The 25,429-nt window shown below is 46.6% G+C and overlaps 1 protein-coding gene across 2 annotated transcripts in view; it reads left to right on the top strand.

The window, feature by feature from the left end:
• The window catches only part of LOC141075662 (uncharacterized), a 109,316-nt gene extending 85,393 nt beyond the window's left edge, over positions 1–23,923 (top strand). For both annotated transcript variants that reach the window (XM_073562772.1, XM_073562771.1), the window contains one exon: positions 22,944–23,923. In XM_073562772.1, the coding sequence (XP_073418873.1) occupies positions 22,944–23,797 (854 nt within the window). In that variant the 3' untranslated portion in view covers positions 23,798–23,923. The remainder of the gene's footprint in view (positions 1–22,943) is intronic.
• Positions 23,924–25,429: the final 1,506 nt, after the last annotated feature.

Below are 25,429 nucleotides of genomic sequence, written 5' to 3'. Positions count from 1 at the left end.
TTGTTCTTAGCATCAGGTGTAGGTTGATGGGAGTAATAGTCATCATTCTTACTTTAATATAGCTATCATTATTCTCCCCGCCGGCAGAGCAGGGGAGAATGATGTGAGCGTCTTCAGCACCCGCTGCCGGGGAACAGCGCTTACTGTAGCGCTTCTTCCCTGTCGGCCGTCCTTGTGGTACTGATGCTGCACTAGGGCGGCACACGGTTGTCACACATGTGCCACAAGTATTACACACATGGACATCTCCGGTACCGGAAATATCAGGACGTGTGAAACCGGCCTTATACACAGTTCTCTTTAAATGCCTAATATTTCTTCTTGAAACTCATCTGACAGAAAATATTGGAGCTTAGGATAGTATAGATTGTGAAGTCTCCGAGACCCATACTCTAGTTACACCAGAGAGGTTTCACCACTAGTTACTCATTTAGTACTGATGGAGACTGTGGAGTTTGATCATTTCAGTAGTTCCTAATCAGGCCCCATTATTAACCCCTTCCTGCCATCCGACGTACTATCCCGTCCACGGTACCCGGGCCCGTATGACCGGGGACGGGATAGTACGTCGGGCCCTTTAATGCGATACCGCGACTAAAGTCGCGGTGATCGCATTAAAATTCCGACGCCATCTCACCTTAGAAAAGATGGCGTCGGCATCCCGGGCTGCGATCCCGCCCCCCCGGCATCCAGAGCGCTGTGATTGGCTGTTCAATTCTGAACAGCCAATCGCAGCGTTTCTCATTGTTTCAGCCAATCAGCTTGGCTGAAACAATGATGTCCTAGGCGGGGATCGAGTACCGATGTACTCGATCCTAGAGCCGGTGCCTGGCAACGCCAGGCACCGGCAAAAAGCACCCGGATTGGCGCGATCGCCGATCTGATCGATCGCGCCAATCGCAGTGCACAGCGGCGCTATATCGCTGCTGTGCCCTGCCAGTACCGGCCAGGATCGGTGCTATATTAGCACCGATCATGCTGGAGCCTGATGCAGGCCCAGTAGGGCCTGCAGGAGTTGGCTGGCGCGATCGATTAGATCGGCGATCGCGCCAACCACAGGGCACAGCTGCGGTCACCATGTGACCGCTCTGTGCCCTGCTGGTGACCTGGGCATGACCTGCCTAGTAATCGGAGCTGTGAGCTCCGATTCTAGGCAGTTGCCATGGTCACCAGGCAGATCAGGGATTGGTGGGATCGATGTAATCATTCGATCCCACCAATGACAGGTCACAGCAGCGATGTGACCGCTCTGTGACCTGCCCCCTGACCTGCCTCTGACCTGTCTGCAGGGGTCCTCACTCTAGCTGAGGATTCCTGCAGAGAAGTCGGACGCAGCAAGAGCTCCTGTGCTGGGTATTGTGGTGCCACAGCTTGTAGCATCACAATCCCTGCAGAAGAAAGAAGAAGAAGAAGAAAGAAAACTACAATTGTAAGTGTTAATTGATCCCTGATCCCCTGCCCAATCTATCTTCACCCCCCCAATCTATCTTCATCCCCCCATCCCCCCTCCACCCCCCCTCTTACCCCCCTTTTACCCCCCTCCACCCCACTTTTGCGTCACCTCCGTGCGCAGCCGGCGAGCGTTGATCGGTGACGCAGTTCACCGATCAACACTCGCGCTCGCTTTTTTTACCTTAGCCCCCTTTGCGCCACTTCCGTTCACACATTCCGCAGCCGCAAAAGTTGGATAAGTGACACACGTCACTTATCCAAGCTTGTGCCTGCCGTTTTTCATTTTTTTCACCCCCCTTTGTGCCACCTAACTACAACCCTAACTGTTGATCCCTGCCCAATCTATCTTCATCCACCCCAATCCCCCCATCCCCCTTCCCCCTATTTTTACCCCCCTCCACCCCACTTTTGCGCCACCTCCGTGCGCAGCTGCCGAGCGTTGATTGGTGACGAGGTTCACCGATCAACACTTGAGCTCGTTTTTTTTTCCTTAGCCCCTTTTGCGCCACTTCCGTACACACATCCCGCAGCCGCAAAAGTTGGATAAGTGACACACGTCACTTATCCAAGCTTGTGCCTGCCGCTTTTCATTTTTTTCACCCCCCTTTGTGCCACCTAACTACAACCCTAACTGTTGATCCCTGCTCAATCTCTCTTCTTCCACCCCAATCCCCCCATCCCCCTTCCCCCTATTTTTACCCCCCTCCATCCCACTTTTGCGCCACCTCCGTGCGCAGCCGCCGAGCGTTGATTGGTGACGCAGTTCACCGATCAACACTTGAGCTCGCTTTTTTTTCCTTAGCCCCTCCGTACACACATCCCGCAGCTGCGAAACTTGGATAAGTGACACAGTTCACTTATCAGAGTTTGCCGTTTTCCTTTTTTTTTTTTTTTTCCACCCCCCCCTGCGCCACCCCGTGCGCACATCCAGCAGCCTAGTTTTGATAAGTGACACTTATCAGCTAGGGCCTGCTGTTTTATACTTTTTTCCACAGCTTTTTCTTTACAGAAAGTTTACACCAATCACTCCCCCCCCCTCACGTACACATACAGTTTTCAATAAAGTGTACACCCAAGCACCATATTTACACAAAAATGTCATCAAATTCATCCCAACAGCGCTATTCATATGCTTTACTTGCCTCCGAAACTGATAGCGATTTGGATGACGATCCGACTTTTCTTTATTTTTCGGATTCTTCATCCTCTTCTTCTTCCTCTTCTCCCTCCTCATCTTCCTCCTCGGGTCCTGCGGAACCGCCACGCAGACGCTCCAGGACAGAAGATGAGGCAGCGCCCACCATGCCCGCAGCTGACCCAGTGCTCCCCGTATGGACCTCGCCCCCCGAAAATTACGAGCCACTGATTCCTGATTTTGTGGCAGAATCAGGAATCAAGTTTGACACCACCGGCCTCACAGAAATTGACTTTTTCAAAGTCTTTTTCTCTGAGGATTTTGTTAACCTCATGGTGGAGCAAACTAATTTGTACGCTCGTCAATTTTTGGAGCAAAACCCGCGTTCAACATTTTCAAACTGGTCTCCTGTAGACGCAGTTGAAATGACGCAGTTTTGGGGCCTGGTCCTCCATATGGGGATACTGAAGAAACCGGAAATTCGGCAATATTGGAGTGTTGATATTTTATACAACACTCCAGTGTTCCGAATGGTCATGGCCCGGACGCGTTTTGAGGCCATCCACAAGTTTCTGCATTATACTGATAATGCAGCGTGTCCCGCACAAGATGACCCCAACTTTGACCGTCTGTTCAAAGTTCGGCCGGTCATCGAACACTTCAACAAAAAGTTTGCTGAAGTGTACGTGCCCCAAAGGGACATCTGCGTGGATGAGTCCTTGGTTCACTTCAAGGGAAGGCTGCGATTCCGTCAATACCTGCCCAGTAAGAGGGCCAGGTACGGAATCAAACTCTATAAGTTGTGTGAGAGTACCTCAGGGTACACCCACAAGTTTAGAGTTTACGAAGGGAAGGACACCCGGATTGAACCCCCTGAGTGTCCTCCTTTCCTGGGAGTGAGTGGGAAAATTGTGTGGGATTTGGTGCACCCACTGCTGGATAAAGGTTATCACCTCTACACTGATAACTTTTATACCAGCATCCCACTCTACAAATCCCTCTCTGAGCGACGTACCGCAGCCTGCGGTACTGTCCGCAAAAATCAGAGAGGCCTCCTGAAGACGCTACTTGGGCAGATGCTCCGAAAAGGTGAGAGCAGAGCCCAATGTAGCGACCACCTGCTGGTGGTCAAGTACAAGGACAAGAGAGATGTCCATCTCTTGACCACCATACACGGTGATGGCAGTACCCTCTGCACTGTACGGGGTACCTCTACACAGGTCCTCAAACCGACATGTGTAGTGGGGTACAACAAAAAAATGGGGGGAGTTGATCTCTCCGATCAACTCCTCCAACCGTACAATGCATTGAGGAAGGCCAAGGTGTGGTACAAAAAGCTGGCCGTGCACATCGTCCAAATGGCAATGCTCAACGCATTCCTGCTGTCACAATGTGCATGCCCCAGCGATACGGCGTACCTTCATTTCCAGGAGGTAGTGGTTAAGGCCATGATGTTTGGCGCTCAGGAAGGAGCGGGCCCCAGTACTTCAGGAACTGAAGGTGCTCGTATTGTCCCAGGTCAGCATTTTCCGGGGGTGGTCCCGCCAACCCCAAGAAAAGGTAAGCCGCAAAAAAGGTGTCGAGTGTGTTACAAAGAAATGGAATACGCAGGGACACCACTTACCAGTGCGACACCTGCCCCGAAAAACCTGGCCTGTGCATGAAGGATTGCTTCAAATTGTACCACACCTCCATGCACTACTAATTTACATTAGATTAGTTGGGGGCACATCTAGATTTGTTCATTGGGGGTCTAGTATCCAAAATGATGTCATATGTGGGGTTTTTTCCTGTTTAGGCACATCAGGGACTCTGCAAATGGAACATGACGCCAGCAGACCATCAAAGTCTGCATTCCAAAACAACACTACTTCCCTTTCGAGCCCCAACGTGTGCCTAAACAGTTTTTTCCCACATGTGGGGTACCAGAGTACCCAGGACAAATTGGACAACGACTTTTGGGGTCCAATTTCTCCTGTTACTCTTGGGAAAATTAAAAATTGGGGACTAAATGATCATTTATGTGGGAACAAAACAGGATTTTATATTTTCACGCCTGGGCATTATAATCTTTAGTGAAACACTTGGGGGTTCAAAGTGCTCACCACACATCTAGATAAGTTCCTTAGGGGGTCTAGTTTCCAAAATGGGGTCACTTATGGGGGGTTTCTACTGTTTAGGAACATCAAGGGCTCTGCAAATGGAACATGACGCCCACAGACCATTCCATCAAAGTCTGCTTTCCAAAACGTCATTACTTCCCTTTCGAGCCCTGACGTGTGCCCAAACAGTAGTTTTCTCCCACATGTGGGGTATCAGGGTACTCAGGACAAATTGGACAACAACTTTTGGGGTCCAATTTCTCCTGTTACTCTTGGGAAAATTAAAAATTGGGGACTAAATGATCATTTATGTGGGAACAAAACAGGATTTTATATTTTCACGCCTGGGCATTATAATCTTTAGTGAAACACTTGGGGGTTCAAAGTGCTCACCACACGTCTAGATAAGTTCCTTAGGGGGTCTAATTTCCAAAATGGGGTCACTTATTGGGGGTTTCTACTGTTTAGGAACATCAAGGGCTCTGCAAATGGAACATGACGCCCACAGACCATTCCATCAAAGTCTGCTTTCCAAAACGTCATTACTTCCCTTTCGAGCCCTGACGTGTGCCCAAACAGTAGTTTTCTCCCACATGTGGGGTATCAGGGTACTCAGGACAAATTGGACAACAACTTTTGGGGTCCAATTTCTCCTGTTTCTCTTGGGAAAATTAAAAATTGGGGACTAAATGATCATTTATGTGGGAACAAAACAGGATTTTATATTTTCACGCCTGGGCATTATAATCTTTAGTGAAACACTTGGGGGTTCAAAGTGCTCACCACACGTCTAGATAAGTTCCTTAGGGGGTCTAGTTTCCAAAATGGGGTCACTTATGGGGGGTTTCTACTGTTTAGGAACATCAAGGGCTCTGCAAATGGAACATGACGCCCACAGACCATTCCATCAAAGTCTGCTTTCCAAAACGTCATTACTTCCCTTTCGAGCCCTGACGTGTGCCCAAACAGTAGTTTTCTCCCACATGTGGGGTATCAGGGTACTCAGGACAAATTGGACAACAACTTTTGGGGTCCAATTTCTCCTGTTACTCTTGGGAAAATTTAAAAATTGGGGACTAAATGATCATTTATGTGGGAACAAAACAGGATTTTATATTTTCACGCCCGGGTGTTATAAACTTCTGTGAAGCCCTTGGGGGTTCAAAGGGCTCACCACACATCTAGATAAGTTCCTTAGGGGGTCTAGTTTCCAAAATGGGGTCACTTGTGGGGGGTTTCCACTGTTTAGGCACATCAGACGCTCGTCAAACGTGACATGGCGTCCGATCTCAATTCCAGCCAATTTTAGGTTGAAAAAGTCAAACGGGGCTCCTTCCCTTCTGAGCCCTGCCATGTGCCTAAACAGTGGTTCCCCCCCACATATTGGGTATCAGCGTACTCAGGACAAATTTGACAACAACCTTTGGGGTCCAATTTCTCCTGTTACCCTTGGGAAAACAAAATATTGGGGACTAAATGATCATGTTTGTGGAAAAAATATGATTTTTTATTTTCACGCCCGGGTGTTATAAACTTCTGTGAAGCCCTTGGGGGTTCAAAGTGCTCACCACACATCTAGATAAGTTCCTTAGGGGGTCTAGTTTCCAAAATGGGGCCACTTGTGGGGGGTTTCCACTGTTTAGGCACATCAGACGCTTGTCAAACGCGACATGGCGTCCGATCTCAATTCCAGCCAATTTTAGGTTGAAAAAGTCAAACGGGGCTCCTTCCCTTCTGAGCCCTGCCATGTGCCTAAACAGTGGTTCCCCCCCACATATTGGGTATCAGCGTACTCAGGACAAATTTGACAACAACCTTTGGGGTCCAATTTCTCCTGTTACCCTTGGGAAAACAAAATATTGGGGACTAAATGATCATGTTTGTGGAAAAAATATGATTTTTTATTTTCACGCCTGGGTGTTATAAACTTCTGTGAAGCCCTTGGGGGTTCAAAGTGGTCACCACACATCTAGATAAGTTCCTTAGGGGGTCTAGTTTCCAAAATGGGGTCACTTGTGGGGGGTTTCCACTGTTTAGGCACATCAGACACTCGTCAAACGCGACATGGCGTCCGATCTCAATTCCAGCCAATTTTAGGTTGAAAAAGTCAAACGGGGCTCCTTCCCTTCTGAGCCCTGCCATGTGCCCAAACAGTGGTTCCTCCCCACATATTGGGTATCAGCGTACTCAGGACAAATTTGACAACAACTTTTGGGGTCCAATTTCTCCTGTTACCCTTGGGAAAACAAAATATTGGGGACTAAATGATCATGTTTGTGGAAAAAATATGATTTTTTATTTTCACGCCTGGGTGTTATAAACTTCTGTGAAGCCCTTGGGGGTTCAAAGTGGTCACCACACATCTAGATAAGTTCCTTAGGGGGTCTAGTTTCCAAAATGGGGTCACTTGTGGGGGGTTTCCACTGTTTAGGCACATCAGACACTCGTCAAACGCGACATGGCGTCCGATCTCAATTCCAGCCAATTTTAGGTTGAACAAGTCAAACGGGGCTCCTTCCCTTCTGAGCCCTGCCTTGTGCCCAAACAGTGGTTCCCCCCCATATATTGGGTATCAGCGTACTCAGGACAAATTTGACAACAACTTTTGGGGTCCAATTTCTCCTGTTACCCTTGGGAAAATAAAAAAATTGTTGCTAAAATATTATTTTTGTGACTAAAAAGTTAAATGTTCATTTTTTCCTTCCACGTTGCTTCTGCTCCTGTGAAGCACCTGAAGGGTTAATAATCTTCTTGAATGTAGTTTTGAGTAGCTTCAGGGGTGCAGTTTTTAGAATGGTGTCACTTTTGGGTATTTTCTGCCATATAGACCCCTCAAAGTGACTTCAAATGTGAGGTGGTCCCTAAAAAAAATGGTTTTGTAAGTTTTGTTGTAAAAATTAGAAATCGCTTGTCAAATTTTAACCCTTATAACTTCCTAACAAAAAAAAATGTTTCCCAAATTGTGCTGGTGTAAAGTAGACATGTGGGAAATGTTATTTAGTAACTATTTTGTGTCACATATTTCTCTGTTTTAAGGGCATACAAATTCAAAGTTTGAAAATTGCAAAATTTTCAAAATTTTTGCCATATTTCTGTTTTTTTCATAAATAAACGCAAGTTATAGCGAAAATTTTTTACCACTAAAGTGAAGTACAATATGTCACGAGAAAACAATCTCAGAATCGCCTAGATCCGTTGAAGCGTTCCAGAGTTATAACCTCATAAAGGGACAGTGGTCAGAATTGTAAAAATTGGCCCGGTCATGAACGTGCAAACCACCCTTGGGGGTGAAGGGGTTAATATCTGACGTGTGTCACTTTATGTGGTGATAAATTCTTCACAAAGGATAATAGAAAACAACTGGATCTTACAAATTATTTTCCAGCTTCGCACTATACCCTACATACGATTGTACACTACTGTCTGGGCACATGGCAGTGTTCAGAAGGGAAGGAGCGCCATTTAGCTATTTGAATGAAGATCTAGCTGGAATAGTTTGCAGACACAATGTATTGGGAGCACTGTTCATGGTCACCTGGCAGCTCAAAAGAAGTCCACCATGAACATGCTTGGCTCTATCTTCTCTGCTTTCCATATCCCAAGGATTGCCTTGCTCATCGCCCTTTAATACCATTACATGAATCTGGACTTACACTGGGACCCCTAGGCTTGGACCATGGTGTTACCTGCTATTCTGTGCTGTTAGATGGCAAGAAGAATAGTCAGATAGCTGGGTTAGAACCAGAAGGACAGAATACAGAATCAGAAGACACAAGAGTAGTCAGTAAACGGGCCACGGTCACAGCAGGAAACAAATACACAAGCCGCAAGCTGAGCACAGAGGACTCAACCAGAGGAGAACAGCGCTGTATCTGGCAGATTCCGGCCATGTGCTTTGCGCTTTAGTAAGGTGTGGTACTTTCCAATTGGCTGAAGTAGGGAGCAGATTACTCCAGCTGGACAGCAGGAACAGATCCCAGATGAGATTGGACACACCATATGCAGAAGCCCTAACTAGTGTTGAGCGATACCTTCCGATATCGGGAAATATAGGATCGGATTGGATCGTACCGATACCCCAAAAATATCGGGTATCGCCGATTCAGATACCGGAAACCCATGCAAGTCAATGGGGCACAAATATCGGAATGAAAATAAACCCTTTCTTTCCTTGCACATCCAGTTCGGGAGGGGGGAAGAGTGTGGGCGGAGGCTGTGCGTGTGTGTGTGTGTGTGTGTGCAGGCGGGGTCTGTGCGGGCCTGCCGGAGGTCTGTGCGGGCCTGCCGGAGGTCTGTGCGGGCCTGCCGGGGGTCTGTGCGGGCCTGTAGGGGGTCTGTACGGGCCTGCCGGGGGTCTGTGCGGGCCTGCCGGGGGTCTGTACGGGCCGGCCGGGGGTCTGTGCGGGCCTGTAGGTTGTGTGTGTGGGCCTGTCGGTTGTGTGTGTGTGCAGGCATCGTCCGATGGGACTACAAGTCCCATCGGGTGATGCCTGCTACAATGATAGTGATTGACACATTAGCCAATGATGGGACAGTAGTAGTCCCATCATCCGGCTAATGTGTTGAATGTAAAAAAAAAAAAAAAGCATACATACTACATATATACTACATTCATACAACATGCTACATACATACAACATACAATACATTCATACAATACATTCACATAGACATACAGTACATACAGTTGTGGCCAAAAGTATTGACACCCCTGCAATTCTGTCAGATAATACTCAGTTTCTTCCTGAAAATGATTGCAAACACAAATTCTTTGATATTATTATCTTCATTTAATTTGTCTTAAATGAAAAAACACAAAAAGAATTGTCCTAAAGCCAAATTGGATATAATTCCACACCAAACATAAAAAAGAGGGTGGACAAAAGTATTGGCACTGTTCGAAAAATCATGTGATGCTTCTCTAATTTGTGTAATTAACAGCACCTGTAACTTACCTGTGGCACCTAACAGGTGTTGGCAATAACTAAATCACACTTGCAGCCAGTTGACATGGATTAAAGTTGACTCAACCTCTGTCCTGTGTCCTTGTGTGTACATTGAGCATGGAGAAAAGAAAGAAGACCAAAGAACTGTCTGAGGACTTGAGAAACCAAATTGTGAGGAAGCATGAGCAATCTCAAGGCTACAAGTCCATCTCCAAAGACCTGAGTGTTCCTGTGTCTACCGTGCGCAGTGAACTGTATAACAGAGTACATACTCACCATCACTTGTCACTTTGATCCCCGAAGCCAGTGTCATCTATAAAAAATATTAAAATAACAAACAACCAATATACTCCCTGGTCCGCAGAAATCCACGAGTGTCCCACGACGATCTCCCGTGGAGAGCAGCAGCATCAGCTGATGCGACTGCCCTCTAGGGGCTCCAGGAATACAATGACGGGAGGTAGGCATTCCTCCGCCACTGTAAAAAAAATAGTCCCTAGTCTCACTTTTGGCATTGCTGTGTGAGAAAGTTCCCACGCAGCTTTTGCCATAAAGTGAGACTAGTGAACTATAGTAACCTCTCAGTGATGCACTGCAGGAGATCGTCGTGGGACACTAGTGGATTTCTGCGGATCACAGAGTATATTGGTTGTTTGTTATTTTAATATTTTTTACAGATGACACTGGCTTCGGGGATCAAAGTGACAAGTGATTTTGAGTATGTACTCTATGTTATATGTACTGTATGTCTATATGTATGTATTGTATGTTGTATGAATGAAGTATATATGTAGTAAGTATGTATTATGTAGTATGTATGTTGTATGAATGTAGTATGTATGGTTGTATGAATGTAGTATATACCGTATTTTTCGCTTTATAAGACGCACCTGATTATAAGACGCACCCCCAAATGTGGTGAAGGAATAGAGAATTTTTTAATAAATGGGGTCCGTCTTATAATGCCAGTGTCCGTCTAACAAATCATATAGGGTATATGTCCCTCATAGCCCCCCCACCCTAAAATTAGCCCCCTTAATCTGGATATGGCCACCTTATATTGAATATAGCCCCCTTGTGCTGGCACACGGGCCCCCTGTGGCTGGCACACATCACCCTGTGGCTGGCACACTGGCCCCTGTGGCTGGCACACATCACCCTGTGGCTGGCACACTGGCCCCCTGTGGCTGGCACACATCACCCTGTGGCTGGCACACTGGCCCCCCTGTGGCTGGCACACTGGCCCCCCTGTGGCTGGCACACTGGCCCCCCTGTGGCTGGCACACATCACCCTGTGGCTGGCACACATCACCCTGTGGCTGGCACACTGGCCCCCCTGTGGCTGGCACACATCACCCTGTGGCTGGCACACTGGCCCCCCTGTGGCTGGCACACTGACCCCCCTGTGGCTGGCACACATCACCCTGTGGCTGGCACACATCACCCTGTGGCTGGCACACGGCCCCCAGTGGCTGGCACACATCACCCTGTGGCTGGCACACTGGCCCCCCTGTGGCTGGCACACATCACCCTGTGGCTGGCACACTGGCCCCCTGTGGCTGGCACACTGGCCCCCCTGTGGCTGGCACACATCACCCTGTGTTAGATATCGCCTCCATGCTGCTGCTTTTATTAAAATAAACTCTTTCCTTACCTTCTCAGCGCTGTCCCTCCTCGTGTCTCCCTCAGTGTGGTTGAGCTCCTCCTCCACTTCCTGGTTCTCAGAGCCGGTCATGTGATCAGCACAGCAGAGTGCTGATGACAGCAGCAGCAGAGACACCGGGAGATCAGCGCTGGAGGAGGTAAGGAAAGAGTTTTTTATTTTACTATGGGCAGCAGCATGGGGGCGATATCTAACACAGGGGATCATGTGCGATCAAAGGAGGGCGCAGGCAGCTATAATATGCACCGCTCCCCCAGCCAGTCACCATGGTGATGGACAGCGGCAGTGCATATTATATGAGCGGGAGCAGGAGATCAAAGGCTCCCTTCGGCAGCTTTTACCAGCTCACAGCACCGCTCCAAAGCTGCCCCCACCTCCCCTGGACCCTGCAGTACATATATATATATATACACCCCCTCCCCCGTATATTCGGATTATAAGACGCACCCCCTACTTTCCCCCAAAATTTGGGGGAACAAAAGTGCGTCTTATAAAGCGAAAAATACGGTATGTAGTATGTATGTTGTATGAATGTAGTATGTATGTATGTTGTATGAATGTTGTGTGTATATATGTAGTATGTATGAATGTAGTATATATGTAGTATGTTGTATGAATGTAGTATGTATGTTGTATGAATGTTGTGTATATATGTAGTATGTATGTATGTTGTATGAATGTAGTATATATGTAGTAAGTATGTATGTTGTATGAATGTAGTATATATAGTATGAATGTAGTATGTATGCATGTTGTATGTATGTAGTATGTATAGTTTTGTTTTTTTTTACATTCAACACATTAGCCGGATGATGGGACTACTACTGTCTCATCATTGGCTAATGTGTCAATCACTGTCATTGTAGCAGGCATAGCCCGATGGGACTTGCAGTCCCATCGGATGATGCCTGCACACACACACAACCCCCGGCAGGCCCGCACAGACCCCTGGCAGGCCCGCACAAACCGCGCATCATGATGACATTTCAGCAGTCAATCACAGCCATGCCATTAGTTAACATGGCTAACACAACTGGCTCATGTATTATGGGAACTTCCGATTCCGGTATTCGATAGTGTAAAAATATCGGAACTCCGATAAAGCGAATATCAGCCGATACCCGATATTTGCAGTATCGGAATGCTCAACACTAGACCTAACATAACTAAATGACAGAAAACCAGAACAATCGAAATCCCCATAAAGTGATTCTATTTTATAAATTAATTCACTGAGGGTTATAATCCTTAGGAGGAGTGAATATTTTGACTCCACAGCCACTTTCTGCAAATTAACACGCAGTGGATGTTGGAGAGTGAAAATTACACATTTTCCATTTTATTACCCACCACATAGTGCCCAGATTGTGCTCCAGGAGACACACACCGCAAATTAAGTGGATTCTTCTCACTATAATATTACTAAATACAGGGATCCTAAATAGAGTTGAGCGACTTTTGGTTTTTTAGGGTCGCGTTTCGTTTCGTGAAACCCGACTTTTCCAAAAGTCGGGTCGAGCAAGATCGTCCGATGATAGGGAAAAGTCGGGGTCGTCCCGAAACACGAAACCCAATGTAAGTCAATGGGGAATAAAAGTCGGAAGTGAGAGGAGTACAGGAAACACACCAACAGTGCCCATTTGAATGCCAAAAGCATCAATTCTTCTTACTTAAGCTTGTCAACCTTAATTAACTTCATAATACAAGTTATGCACTGAAAAATGGGGGTTATTTGGCTACAGTTGTGGGGGGAGGGCTGGCTCCAGGTTTTCATGTGCCCTGGGAGAAAGAGCACCCCTTTAACACATACCACAACTCATCATGCTCCGATACGGCAGAGAAATAGCGGTATATAGTACAATGAAAAATACTTCACTTTTTACATCTCATGACGAGGCCCATCTATTTCTCCATACAGAATCATTGGTCCCATATAATGTTTGAAACAGTATATGATGAGCTCCACATAATGCTACAGTATATGTTGGTCCCCATGGATGAAGCTCCACTGTCTTATGGGCCCAAATAATGCTCCAAACATAATGGGCCCCATTTCTAGTGCTCTAGTGTATAATGGGCCCTGTAAATGCTGCTCCAGTGTCTAATGTCCACCTTTGGAATGTTCCAGTGTATGGTGGGCCCCATCTATCATTCTCCAGAGTATAGTGCTCCCCAAAAATTGCTGTCCCAACATTGAAAACAATCAAATAAGTCTCCTCGCTAGGGAATCCCTGTACTTGTCTGGACTCCTCGTCGTCCCCATCTTCCATCTCACTGCACAGTATTTCAACTTTGCAAGTGCTGTGATCCTGAGCAAGCAGGGGGGGCCCACTCGTTGGCGACGGCACTGGCACAGAGCCCCTGATAGTACGGTGGTGTGTCTGATGGCGGGTGGGCCGAACCTGCACTTTCATCTTCAGCTTCCTCTTTGTCACCGTGTAAGATGGAACTGTATATGGGAAGGGTAACCTGAGTTTCATCAGGGTCAGATTCAGGCCGTGTAGCGTGCGAGGGGAATGTAGTGGTCTGGGTCAATGTACCAGCAGATTCATCGAGCAGTGGCTGGGCATCAGTGCACTTGTGTCGCCCCCAGGAGTACGGTCGCCACAGTGGCATTACCTTCTTCCTAGGGAGTGTGATGTCATGCTTGGGAGCAACGAACGATCTCTCTAGCAGGTTAACTGATTGGGCGGCGTTATTCCCACGAGTCATGACCCTCCAAACAGCGTTCATGAAGGCAAAGTGTTTGTTTTACGTGGGCAGTATGGTTGCAAAGCTGAACCTTAAAGGAATGTCCAGAAGGGCACCACCAGGAGTGGAGCCTACAGTTAAATTCGACTCCACCTGGGAAACCTCAACCATGCCAGCTACAGAACAGATGCACACATTGCAAGCTTAATTCCGTTAACGAACGAGACTCCGTCATGCCCCGCGGTCCAAGTCCGGCTTACTAGAGGGACACGTGAGGCTCTGGCACATGAGATTGGCCAATAACTGGTGTGTCATGCCCTTACATGTCCGTGGCTGCATGTGCGCTACACTGAAAAGGCCAGCGTTTGTCGCTTACAGGTGCAGATAACCCGCTGAACAACGTTAGTGATGGGGATCTGTGATTACAATTATTACCCGCGAACAATGATTTCCCAGTAAGTGCAGGTCAACTGCAGTTCCGGAATTAGGCCTAACCGTCATTCCTGAAAAAATGAAAAACTTACGTGTGCAAACCACAGGTGCTGTAGCTTGCTTAACAGCTCGCCAGCCGTTCTCACGCCCAGTATGGATTGCATGTGATTGCACAAAGGTTAGAAAGGGTACCATATCCCCGGATAACATGTATGGATAGCGTACACATTCAAAATATATGTCTATACATCAGGAGGCAGGCTCAGACGGTGTTAGGCCCAGTATGGATTGCACGTGATTGCACAAAGGTGAGAAAGGGTACCGTATCCCCAGATAACATGTATGGATAGCGTACACATTCAAAATATATGTCTATACATCAGGAGGCAGGCTCAGACGGTGTTAGGCCCAGTATGGATTGCACGTGATTGCACAAAGGTGAGAAAGGGTACCGTATCCCCAGATAACATGTATGGATAGCGTACACATTCAAAATATATGTCTATACATCAGGAGGTAGGCTCAGACGGTGTTAGGCCCAGTATGGATTGCACGTGATTGCACAAAGGTTAGAAAGGGTACCGTATCCCCGGATAACATGTATGGATAGCATACACATTAAAAAGATATGTCTATACATCAGGAGGCAGGCTCAGACGGTGTTAGGCCCAGTATGGATTGCACGTGATTGCACAAAGGTGAGAAAGGGTACCGTATCCCCAGATAACATGTATGGATAGCATACACATTCAAAATATATGTCTATACATCAGGAGGCAGGCTCAGACGGTGTCAGGCCCAGTATGGATTGCACGTGATTGCACAAAGGTGAGAAAGGGTTCCGTATCCTCAGATAACATGTATGGATAGCGTACACATTCAAAATATATGTCTATACATCAGGAGGCAGGCTCAGACGGTGTTAGGCCCAGTATGGATTGCACGTGATTGCACAAAGGTGAGAAAGGGTACCGTATCCCCAGATAACATATATGGATAGCGTACACATTCAAAATATATGTCTATACATCAGGAGGCAGGCTCAGACGGTGTTAGGCCCAGTATGGATTGCACGTGATTGCACAAAGGTTAGAAAGGGTACCGTATCCTCAGATAACATGTATGGATAGCGTACACATTCAAAATATATGTCTATACATCATGAGGCAGGCTCAGACGGTGTTAGGCCCAGTATGGATTGCACGTGATTGCACAAAGGTGAGAAAGGGTACCGTATCCCCAGATAACATGTATGGATAGCATACACATTCAAAATATATGTCTATACATCAGGAGGCAGGCTCAGACGGTGTTAGGCCCAGTATGGATTGCACTTGATTGCACAAAGGTGAGAAAGGGTACCGTATACCCAGATAACATGTATGGATAGCGTACACATTCAAAATATATGTCTATACATCATGAGGCAGGCTCAGACGGTGTTAGGCCCAGTATGGATTGCACGTGATTGCACAAAGGTGAGAAAGGGTACCGTATCCCCAGATAACATGTATGGATAGCGTACACATTCAAAATATATGTCTATACATCAGGAGGCAGGCTCAGATGGTGTTAGGCCCAGTATGGATTGCACGTGATTGCACAAAGGTTAGAAAGGGTACCGTATCCCCAGATAACATGTATGGATAGCGTACACATTCAAAATATATGTCTATACATCAGGAGGCAGGCTCAAACGGTGTCAGGCCCAGTATGGATTTGACGGCCCAGACTACACAGCGGAGGAGCAGGGAGAGGTAAAGATTGCAAATGCTGGGGCCCCGCCCAAGCAAGGGGGGCCCACTCGTGGGCGTCGGTACTGGCACTGGGCCCCTCATAGTACGGCGGTGTGTCTGACGGCGGGTGTGCACCACCACCGTCAGAGACACTTGATTGCACTATGAGGGACCCTGTGCCAGTGCCCGCGCCCAAGATTCGGCCTACCCACCTGTCCAGGGCAACGGCACTCGCACGGTGTCGTGCGCTAGGTGGTGACCCCGGCCATGGGGGGGAGGCAGCACAGTTAGGGAGTTTTAGAAAGTGGCATATGTTGATGTTGGACATTCAGCTGATGCAAAAGGTGAAATAGGTCAAGACCCAGGAATAGGTGGACCAAAGCAAGCCATTTTTCTGTCACCCTATGTGTCATCAGGGGAAGGTGGGACAAAATCCTTGGAAACCCATGCGTGGTTCATTTTAATGAAGGTTAGATCATCCACATTTTGGGTTGACAGACGGGTCCTTTTTTCTGTCAGGATTGATCCAGCTGCACTGAAGACTCTTTCCGATAGCACACTTGCAGCTGGGCAAGCGAGCTCCTGTAAGGCATATTGTGCCAATTCAGGCCAGGTGTCCAGTTTAGCAGCCCAATAGTCAAAGGGGAATGACCTGTGTGGGAGAACATCGATATGGGAGGAAAAGTAGTTTGTAACCATAGTTGACAACTGCTGTCTCCTGTCACTTTCCATCGATGCAGTATTACCAGTTGTGTGAGCGGTACTTGAAAAATCAGTCCACAACATTGTCATGAAACCCCTGTCTCCAACGCCACTTCTGCTGTGTGCACCACGAACACCTCTGCCAAGCTGACCCCGGCCCGTACGGCTCGTGTGAGAACCATCACCGCTGCTGTGTGCTGGGAATGCCTCAAGCAACCGATTTACCAGAGTTGCTTGTTTATTAGCCAATATTATGTCAAGGTTCTCCTGTGGCATGATGTTTTGTAATTTGCCTTTATAGCGTGGATCCAGGATGCTGGCCAACCAGTAGTCGTCATCGTTCATCATTTTGGCAATGCGGGGGTCCCTTTTTAGGATCTGCAAGGCATAATCTGACATGTGGGCCAATGTTCCCGGTGTCAATGATGCACTGCGAGTGCTGGTTGGAGGAGCACTTTCTGGCAAATCCACATCCCTCCAGTCATGCACAAACCCTGTACCAGACCTTGCCACGCCAACATTTTCACTTGCCCCACGAGATGCATCCTCCTCCCCTAAGTAATCATCCTCCTCCTCCTCTTCTTCCTCCACCTCGTCCAGGAGAGGTCCCTGAGCAGACAATGGCTGAATGTCATCAAGGATTCCCTCCTCTTCCTCATCAACATTGGCTGCAGAAGCCTGCTCCTTAAGGTGCGTCAAAGTTTGCATGAGCAGACGCATAAGTGGGATGCTCATGCTTAGGATGGCGTCGTCTGCGCTTACCAGCCGTGTGCATTCCTCAAAACACTGAAGGACTTTACAGAGGTCTTTCAGCTTCGACCACTGCACACCTGTCAACTCCATGTCTGCTCTCAAAGTGCCTGGCCGTGTATCCTCCCACAAATGCATTATGGCCTGCCTCTGCTCGCACAGCCGCTCCACCATGTGCAGGGTGGAGTTCCACCTTGTTGCAATGTCGATAATGAGGCGGTGGTTGGGAAGGTGGAGCAATCGCTGCAGCTTCTGCATACGAACGGAGTGTACAGGCGACCGGCGGATGTGCGCGCACAGTCTTCGCACCTTCTGGAGCAGGGCTGTTAACTCCGGATAATTTTTGAGGAAGCACTGCACCACCAGGTTCAAGGTGTGAGCCAAGCAAGGTATGTGGCTGAGTTTTGAAAGGGCTATGGCTGCCACAAAATTACGGCCGTTATCACTAACTACCTTGCCTGCCTCAAGATGTACACTGCCCAGCCATGACTCAGTTTGTCGCTGAAAGTACTCGGCCAGCACCTCGGCGGTGTGTCTGTCACCCAAACACATCATCTGCAACACAGCCTGCTGACGCTTTCCACTAGCTGCTCGATAGGGGGACACCTCGTGTGCAACAGTGGCAGCTGCAGATGGAGTGCTCGTACGACTGCGCTCTGGACGAGTTTTCGCTTCTGGAGGAGGAGGGTCGAACGCCTACAGCCAACTGTTTCCTATACCGTGGGCTAGGCAGCACTGTCCCACCACCGCTGTCCCCTGTGGACCCTGCATCCACCACATTAACCCAGTGCGCAGTGATGGACACGTAACGGCCCTGGCCATGCCGACTGGACCATGCATCAGTTGTGAGGTGCACCTTTCCGCTCACTGACTGCTTGAGTGCATGGACAATGCGGTCTTTCACATGATGGTGGAGGGCTGGGATGGCTTTGCGAGAGAAGAAGTGGCGACTGGGTAGGTCATAGCGTGGTACTGCATAGGCCATGAGTTCGCGGAAAGCTGCGCTTTCCACCAACCGAAAGGGCATCATCTCAAACGAGATTAGTTTGGCAATGTGGGCGTTCAAACCCAGTGTACGTGGATGAGAGACTGAGTACTTTCTTGACCTATTCATAGTGTCTGGGAGGGTGAGCTGGACTTGAGAGCTGCATATGGTGGAAGTAGCGGTGGACAGGGCGGACTGAGAGAGGGTTGATGATGGTGATGGAGTTGGTGTTCTTTCTGATGGCCTAGAATCAGTCTTTCGTTGATATAACAGTGGGATTCCCTGACTGCTGTGGCCTTGCAACGACACCTCAACATTTGCTGCTGTGCTAACCGGTGGGCTTACAGTGGGGGAAACAATGTAGCGTTGCTGACTACCTTCGTTGTGATCAGTTGCACATGTGGCACTTGAGGTTTGGTGTTGTGTCCACGCTTGCAAGTGCATGCTGGTTAAATGTCTAAGCATGCAACTGGTATTCAAATTTTTCAGATTTTTCCCTCGGCTAAAGGTCTTTGCGCACTTCTTACAGATAACCTTGGCCTGATCATGAGGATTTTGTTCAAAAAAGTGCCACACTGGACTCTTCCTACTTTGGCAGACATTTTGCGGCCTAGCACGCTGTGATCTTTTGACCCTCTGGACAAGCTGTCCAGCAACTCTTTTGATTTTTGGAACCTGTCTTTGGAGTGCTCCGGGCCTGCCAGATAACAGCTGTTGCGATGTCGATGTCTGCTGTGGATGCTCCTCATCTGAGCTATTGGAAGCAGCACCCTCTTCCCCCAATGGATGCCAATCTGGGTCAACAACTGGGTCATCTATCACCTCCTTTTCAATGTCATGTGCACCTTCCTCTGTGTCACCGTGTATGGTGGTATAGTGTGCGGGAAGGGGCACCTGAGTCTCATCAGTGTCAGAATCTGGCTCTGTACACTGCGAGGACAATGTAGTGCTCTGAGTGAATGTACCAGCAGAATCATCCATCAGCGGCTGTGCATCAGTGCACTCCATGTCAGATTCATCTTGGCCTGGGTAATTCACCATTTGACTTGATAATCCAGGCATGGTATGTGAAAACAGCTCCATCGAGTAATCAGTAGTATGGCCTGCGTCATCCTTCAATCTTGGTTGGGGTGAAGGACACAAGGAAAGGTGTGTTTCATGAACATGAGCCTCCAATGACGACTCAGTGCTTTTACTTTTTACAACTGAAGAAGAGGAGGCGATAGAGCTGGAGGCTGAGTCAGCAATGTAAGACAAAACTTTTTCCTGATGCTCTGGCTTTAAAAGCGGTTTGCCAACTCCTAGAAAACTAAGCCTTCGAAGCCTTATGGAGCCAGACGATGACGCAGGCTCAACACCTGCATTTGGTCCTATTTTGCTCTTGCCACTACCATCAGATCCACCACCAACACCATCATTACCAGCTGCCAACCCCCGCCCAATTCCACGGCCTCTTCCACCAGCCTTCCTCATTTTTGGTAAAAATGTAGACAAAATCCAACAAACTATATAGTAATGTAAAACAAGGTACAAGGTGTCTATAGGACAGGGGAGATTTTGAATTTCTGCTCACACTAGTGGACACTGGACACTTTTGGATTGTGTGAGGCCCACTGAATATCTGAGCGCTATGTGACAGGCTCGATGGCACAGCTGTGACCAAAGTGACTAGAGGATAAGTGAGATTTTGAATTTCTGCAGACACTTGTGGACACTGGACACTTTTGGATTGTGTGAGGCCCACTGAATATCTGAGCGCTATGTGACAGGCTCGATGGCACAGCTGTGACCAAAGTGACTAGAAGATAAGTGAGATTTTGAATTTCTGCAGACACTTGTGGACACTGGACACTTTTGGATTGTGTGAGGCCCACTGAATATCTGAGCGCTATGTGACAGGCTCGATGGCACAGCTGTGACCAAAGTGACTAGAGGATAAGTGAGATTTTGAATTTCTGCAGACACTTGTGGACACTGGACACTTTTGGATTGTGTGAGGCCCACTGAATATCTGAGCGCTATGTCACAGGCTCGATGGCACAGCTGTGACCAAAGTGACTAGAGGATAAGTGAGATTTTGAATTTCTGCAGACACTTGTGGACACTGGACACTTTTGGATTGTGTGAGGCCCACTGAATATCTGAGCGCTATGTGACAGGCTCGATGGCACAGCTGTGACCAAAGTGACTAGAGGATAAGTGAGATTTTGAATTTCTGCAGACACTTGTGGACACTGGACACTTTTGGATTGTGTGAGGCCCACTGAATATCTGAGCGCTATGTGACAGGCTCGATGGCACAGCTGTGACCAAAGTGACTAGAGGATAAGTGAGATTTTGAATTTCTGCAGACACTTGTGGACACTGGACACTTTTGGATTGTGTGAGGCCCACTGAATATCTGAGCGCTATGTCACAGGCTCGATGGCACAGCTGTGACCAAAGTGACTAGAGGATAAGTGAGATTTTGAATTTCTGCAGACACTTGTTGACACTGGACACTTTTGGATTGTGTGAGGCCCACTGAATATCTGAGTGCTATGTCACAGGCTCGATGGCACAGCTGTGACCAAAGTGACTAGAGGATAAGTGAGATTTTGAATTTCTGCAGACACTTGTGGACACTGGACACTTTTGGATTGTGTGAGGCCCACTGAATATCTGAGCGCTATGTCACAGGCTCGATGGCACAGCTGTGACCAAAGTGACTAGAGGATAAGTGAGATTTTGAATTTCTGCAGACACTTGTGGACACTGGACACTTTTGGATTGTGTGAGGCCCACTGAATATCTGAGCGCTATGTGACAGGCTCGATGGCACAGCTGTGACCAAAGTGATTAGAGGATAAGTGAGATTTTGAATTTCTGCAGACACTTGTGGACACTGGACACTTTTGGATTGTGTGAGGCCCACTGAATATCTGAGCGCTATGTCACAGGCTCGATGGCACAGCTGTGACCAAAGTGACTAGAGGATAAGTGAGATTTTGAATTTCTGCAGACACTGGACACTTTTGGATTGTGTGAGGCCCACTGAATATCTGAGTGCTATGTCACAGGCAGAAATTGGCTAGTGTATCACAAACTACAAGGTGTATGTAGAATTGGGCAGAGTAGGAATCTCCCTAGAGTACAGGTCTGTAAGAACGGAACATGTCCTCGACTTATTCTCACAGAGTGACACAGATAGCTTCACTGTGGCTGTGATAACAGCCGTTACACGGTACTGTGTGAGGAGCGTACACCGCTGTATGGTGTGAAAAAATGCAGGCTCAGTACCTCAGCAGGACAAAAAAAACAAATTGGGATTGCTTTTAAAAAAGCAGTTTGCAGCTCAGTACCTCAGCAGGACAAAAAAAAAAATTGGGATTGATTTTAAAAAAGCAGTTTGCAGAGCAGTGGGTAAACAGCAACGCCAGCTGTCAGGAAGCCTTAGAAGGCAGCCCAACAACCAACACCACTGATACACCACAATATAGCCTCCCCTTGCACTGCACACACAGTGACTGGTGTGTTGTACAGGCACAATCGCTAGCAGCAGAAGCAGTTTTTTTTTCTTCCCTGCCTAACACTCTCCCTACAGAATCAGCAGCAACCTCTCCCTATACTGAGATCGGCAGAAGTAAGATGGCGGTCAGCGTGCACGCCCTTTTATACCCCCTGTGACACCCACCAAAGCAAGCCAATCACTTGCATGCCCTTCTGAAAGATGGTGGTGACCCGTGCCTATGTCATCACGTTGCCCACAGTGTCCGTGGATCCTGATTGGCTGAAAAAGAGCGCAAAACAAACTTTTGAAACGCGACTTTGGCGCGCAAGTCGCCGACCTCGTGGCCGACCTCATCCTAGGGTCGGGTTTCGTTTCATGAAACCCGACTTTGCCCAAAGTCGGCGACTTTTGAAATTTTTCGACCCGTTTCGCTCAACTCTAATCCTAAATGTTGTTTGCGCACATTGCAAGACTCCGAAGTGAAAGCGGATATAACTGGATTGGTTTATGGAAACCTTGTTGCTTTTCAACAGCCTTTGAGCCACTAATAGTGTTTACAGATGATGGACCTGAGTGGGGACTTGTTTTTTGTGAGATGAGAATTGGTATTATTTTCACCTACATAACATTGATTGGTTTCTTTTTATTTGATATTTGGGAGGCAGAATGAACAAACAGTTGAACACCACACACTGCTGGTTCATCCAACAAGGTTTTCTATTAGACTGTGAACTGTCATTGTCTTGGTAAATAATTAAAGTTTTTTACATAGGTTGCCATTTTTATGTACAGTTTAAGTAGAAATGTTCAAAAATATAAAACTTAATATTTTATTAAATTTTTTTTTTTATCTTCGCAGATGACTGTAGCAGGAGATCAGAGGGACAGCTGACATCTTCAATTTTTAAATCTGATGATCTTGAGATCCTACAAGATACAACTGAAGTGATAGCTATTACTCCAGATATATCATCATCCATTCACAGCAAAGATCTGTCATCTGATCCTATGAAACAGGTCCCATCTTCTGATTCATTACTGACTATTAAGGAAAATCAAAGTCACAAAAGAGGCATTAAAAAACAAACTGCTCCTAAAGGAAAGAAGCCATTTTCATGTTCAGAATGTGGGAAATGTTTTAACAAGAAATCAGATTATGTTAAGCACCAGAGAACTCACACAGTGGAGAAGCCTTTTTCCTGTTCAGAATGTGGGAAATATTTTGCACAGAAATCAAATTTTGTTACCCACCAGAGAACTCACACAGGGGAGAAGCCTTTTTCCTGTTCAGAATGTGGGAAATCTTTTGCACAGAAATCACAATTGGTTACCCACAAGAGAACTCACACAGGGGAGAAGGCTTTTTCATGTTCAGAATGTGGGAAATGTTTTAACAATAAATCACATTGTGTTAAGCACCAGAGAACTCACACAGGGGAGAAACTATATTCATGTTCAGAATGTGGGAAATGTTTTGTACATAAATCACATTTTGTTATCCACCAAATAACTCACACAGGAGAGAAGCCTTTTTCATGTTCAGAATGTGGGAAATGCTTTAACAATAAATCAAATTTTGTTAAGCACCAGAGAACTCACACAGGGGAGAAGCCATTTTCATGTTCAGAATGTGGGAAACATTTTAACCAGAAAGCGCTTCTTCATCGCCATCAGAGCAGTCACACAGATGAGAAGCCTTTTTTATTTTCTTAATGTGGGAAATATTTTACTTGGAAATCAACTGTTAATAAACATCAGAGACATAACAAAGGGGAGAAGACTTTTTATGTTCATAATGTTGGAATAGTTTTAACCAAAATTAAATCTTCTTAAATGGGTTGTCTCTTGTCATTCCTCATGTTTGCTGACAAAAGGATAAATATAAACCTTATTAATTCCAAATGTAAAACTATACCCATAATTCACCCCCTGAAGGTTAGTCAGTAGGTGACTAATAGAAAAAAACATGTACCCTACATCTCAGTATATAGGGTGAGGTGATGTATACACACTCACTCTCCAAGCCTCTCATTTCTACGGGTTTCATCGTCCTCACCAAAGGCGTCATCAGGAGACTAATTAATATTGATCTATATTCAAGCGAGACTAGACAAAAAAAACTAAAATCATGTATCATGTTATCCGAAACAAAACTAGCCACATATATGCAGATCCCAGACTTCAAACTATATACTTCATACAGTTTTTACATCACGAGGGACACGGATCTATAATTCTATAGGAAACAATCTAGGGGTGACAGTGAGTGGTGTCAGGAAACAAAACAATGCATGTGAAAAGAGCCAAATGTGACACCACCAAGTGGCCAGTGAAAGTGCAACGGATAAGAAAAGAGAATAAAAAGTGATATGGTAAAGTTATAACGATAAAAGCAGCTTAAAAAACAGTGATGGATAATAAAATATATGGAAAAGTGTTTGTTGTGAAGTGTATACACTCATAGAAATGTTTTCTTTGAAATATAAATAAATCAGTATTAGGATGTGTAAAAAAAGAGAAATATGTTATTTTGAGAAAATGTAATGAACAATAAGTTAAGTGAATAATCGTGAATGAAATTGTTATTAAAAAATATAATTAAATCCCAGAACCTGACACTTCCCAGGATATATGGGCTTATATTGGAATCCCAATTAACCAACTGGAAAGTTAAAAATAAAGGATACAAAAAAACAAGCCCAAAACACCTCATAACCCACAATGTAAGGTCAGAAAAATACAGAAAAAATATAAGTTTATATTCACACTGCAATATCAGTCACATGTGATCTGTGTCTCCCAGAAGAAAAGTCATCATAGTGTCATTCCCAGTAATAACCGTACAGAGGAGTAAATGAATGTGGAGAGACCGTTCATTGTTAGAATAGTGGGTAGACACAGATGGTATCCAATGTTCCTGACTGTCCGGATGTAATGCTAAGTAGATATGATTTTACGGAACATTCTAGTATCTCCCATTGCTACTCTACTGATGAGAAAATCTACCTGTCAGCTGAAAACCCCCCTTACTCACTTACAGCTCTGTGTCTGCATTAGTAATAGGACACCAGACATTTCCTGTTGCAAGCAGCTGTCTCTCTCTTCCCCCCTCCCTGCACAGCCAGGAAAGGAAGTCTTTGTTTAAACCATACGGGGCAAGCTTATGAATGAGAGATATTAAAATAAGCCTAGCGCAGGCTCCGGTCGCAACAGAAAAATGAAACACATTTCTGTGATCTGCGCGGACCCGGCTTCGCTACGGTGGCTCTTGCGAAGTTCTAGCACTCTCATAAACGGAGATATGGATTACTCCCAAATGTTGTGTCCTAACTACTGCATGTTTGG

This window comes from Dendrobates tinctorius, unplaced genomic scaffold (genome assembly GCF_039654945.1).
Source record: "Dendrobates tinctorius isolate UK_male_01 unplaced genomic scaffold, ASM3965494v1 ptg000366l, whole genome shotgun sequence".
NCBI classification, from domain to species: domain Eukaryota; kingdom Metazoa; phylum Chordata; class Amphibia; order Anura; family Dendrobatidae; genus Dendrobates; species Dendrobates tinctorius.
This window is presented reverse-complemented; position numbering and strand designations above follow the sequence as displayed.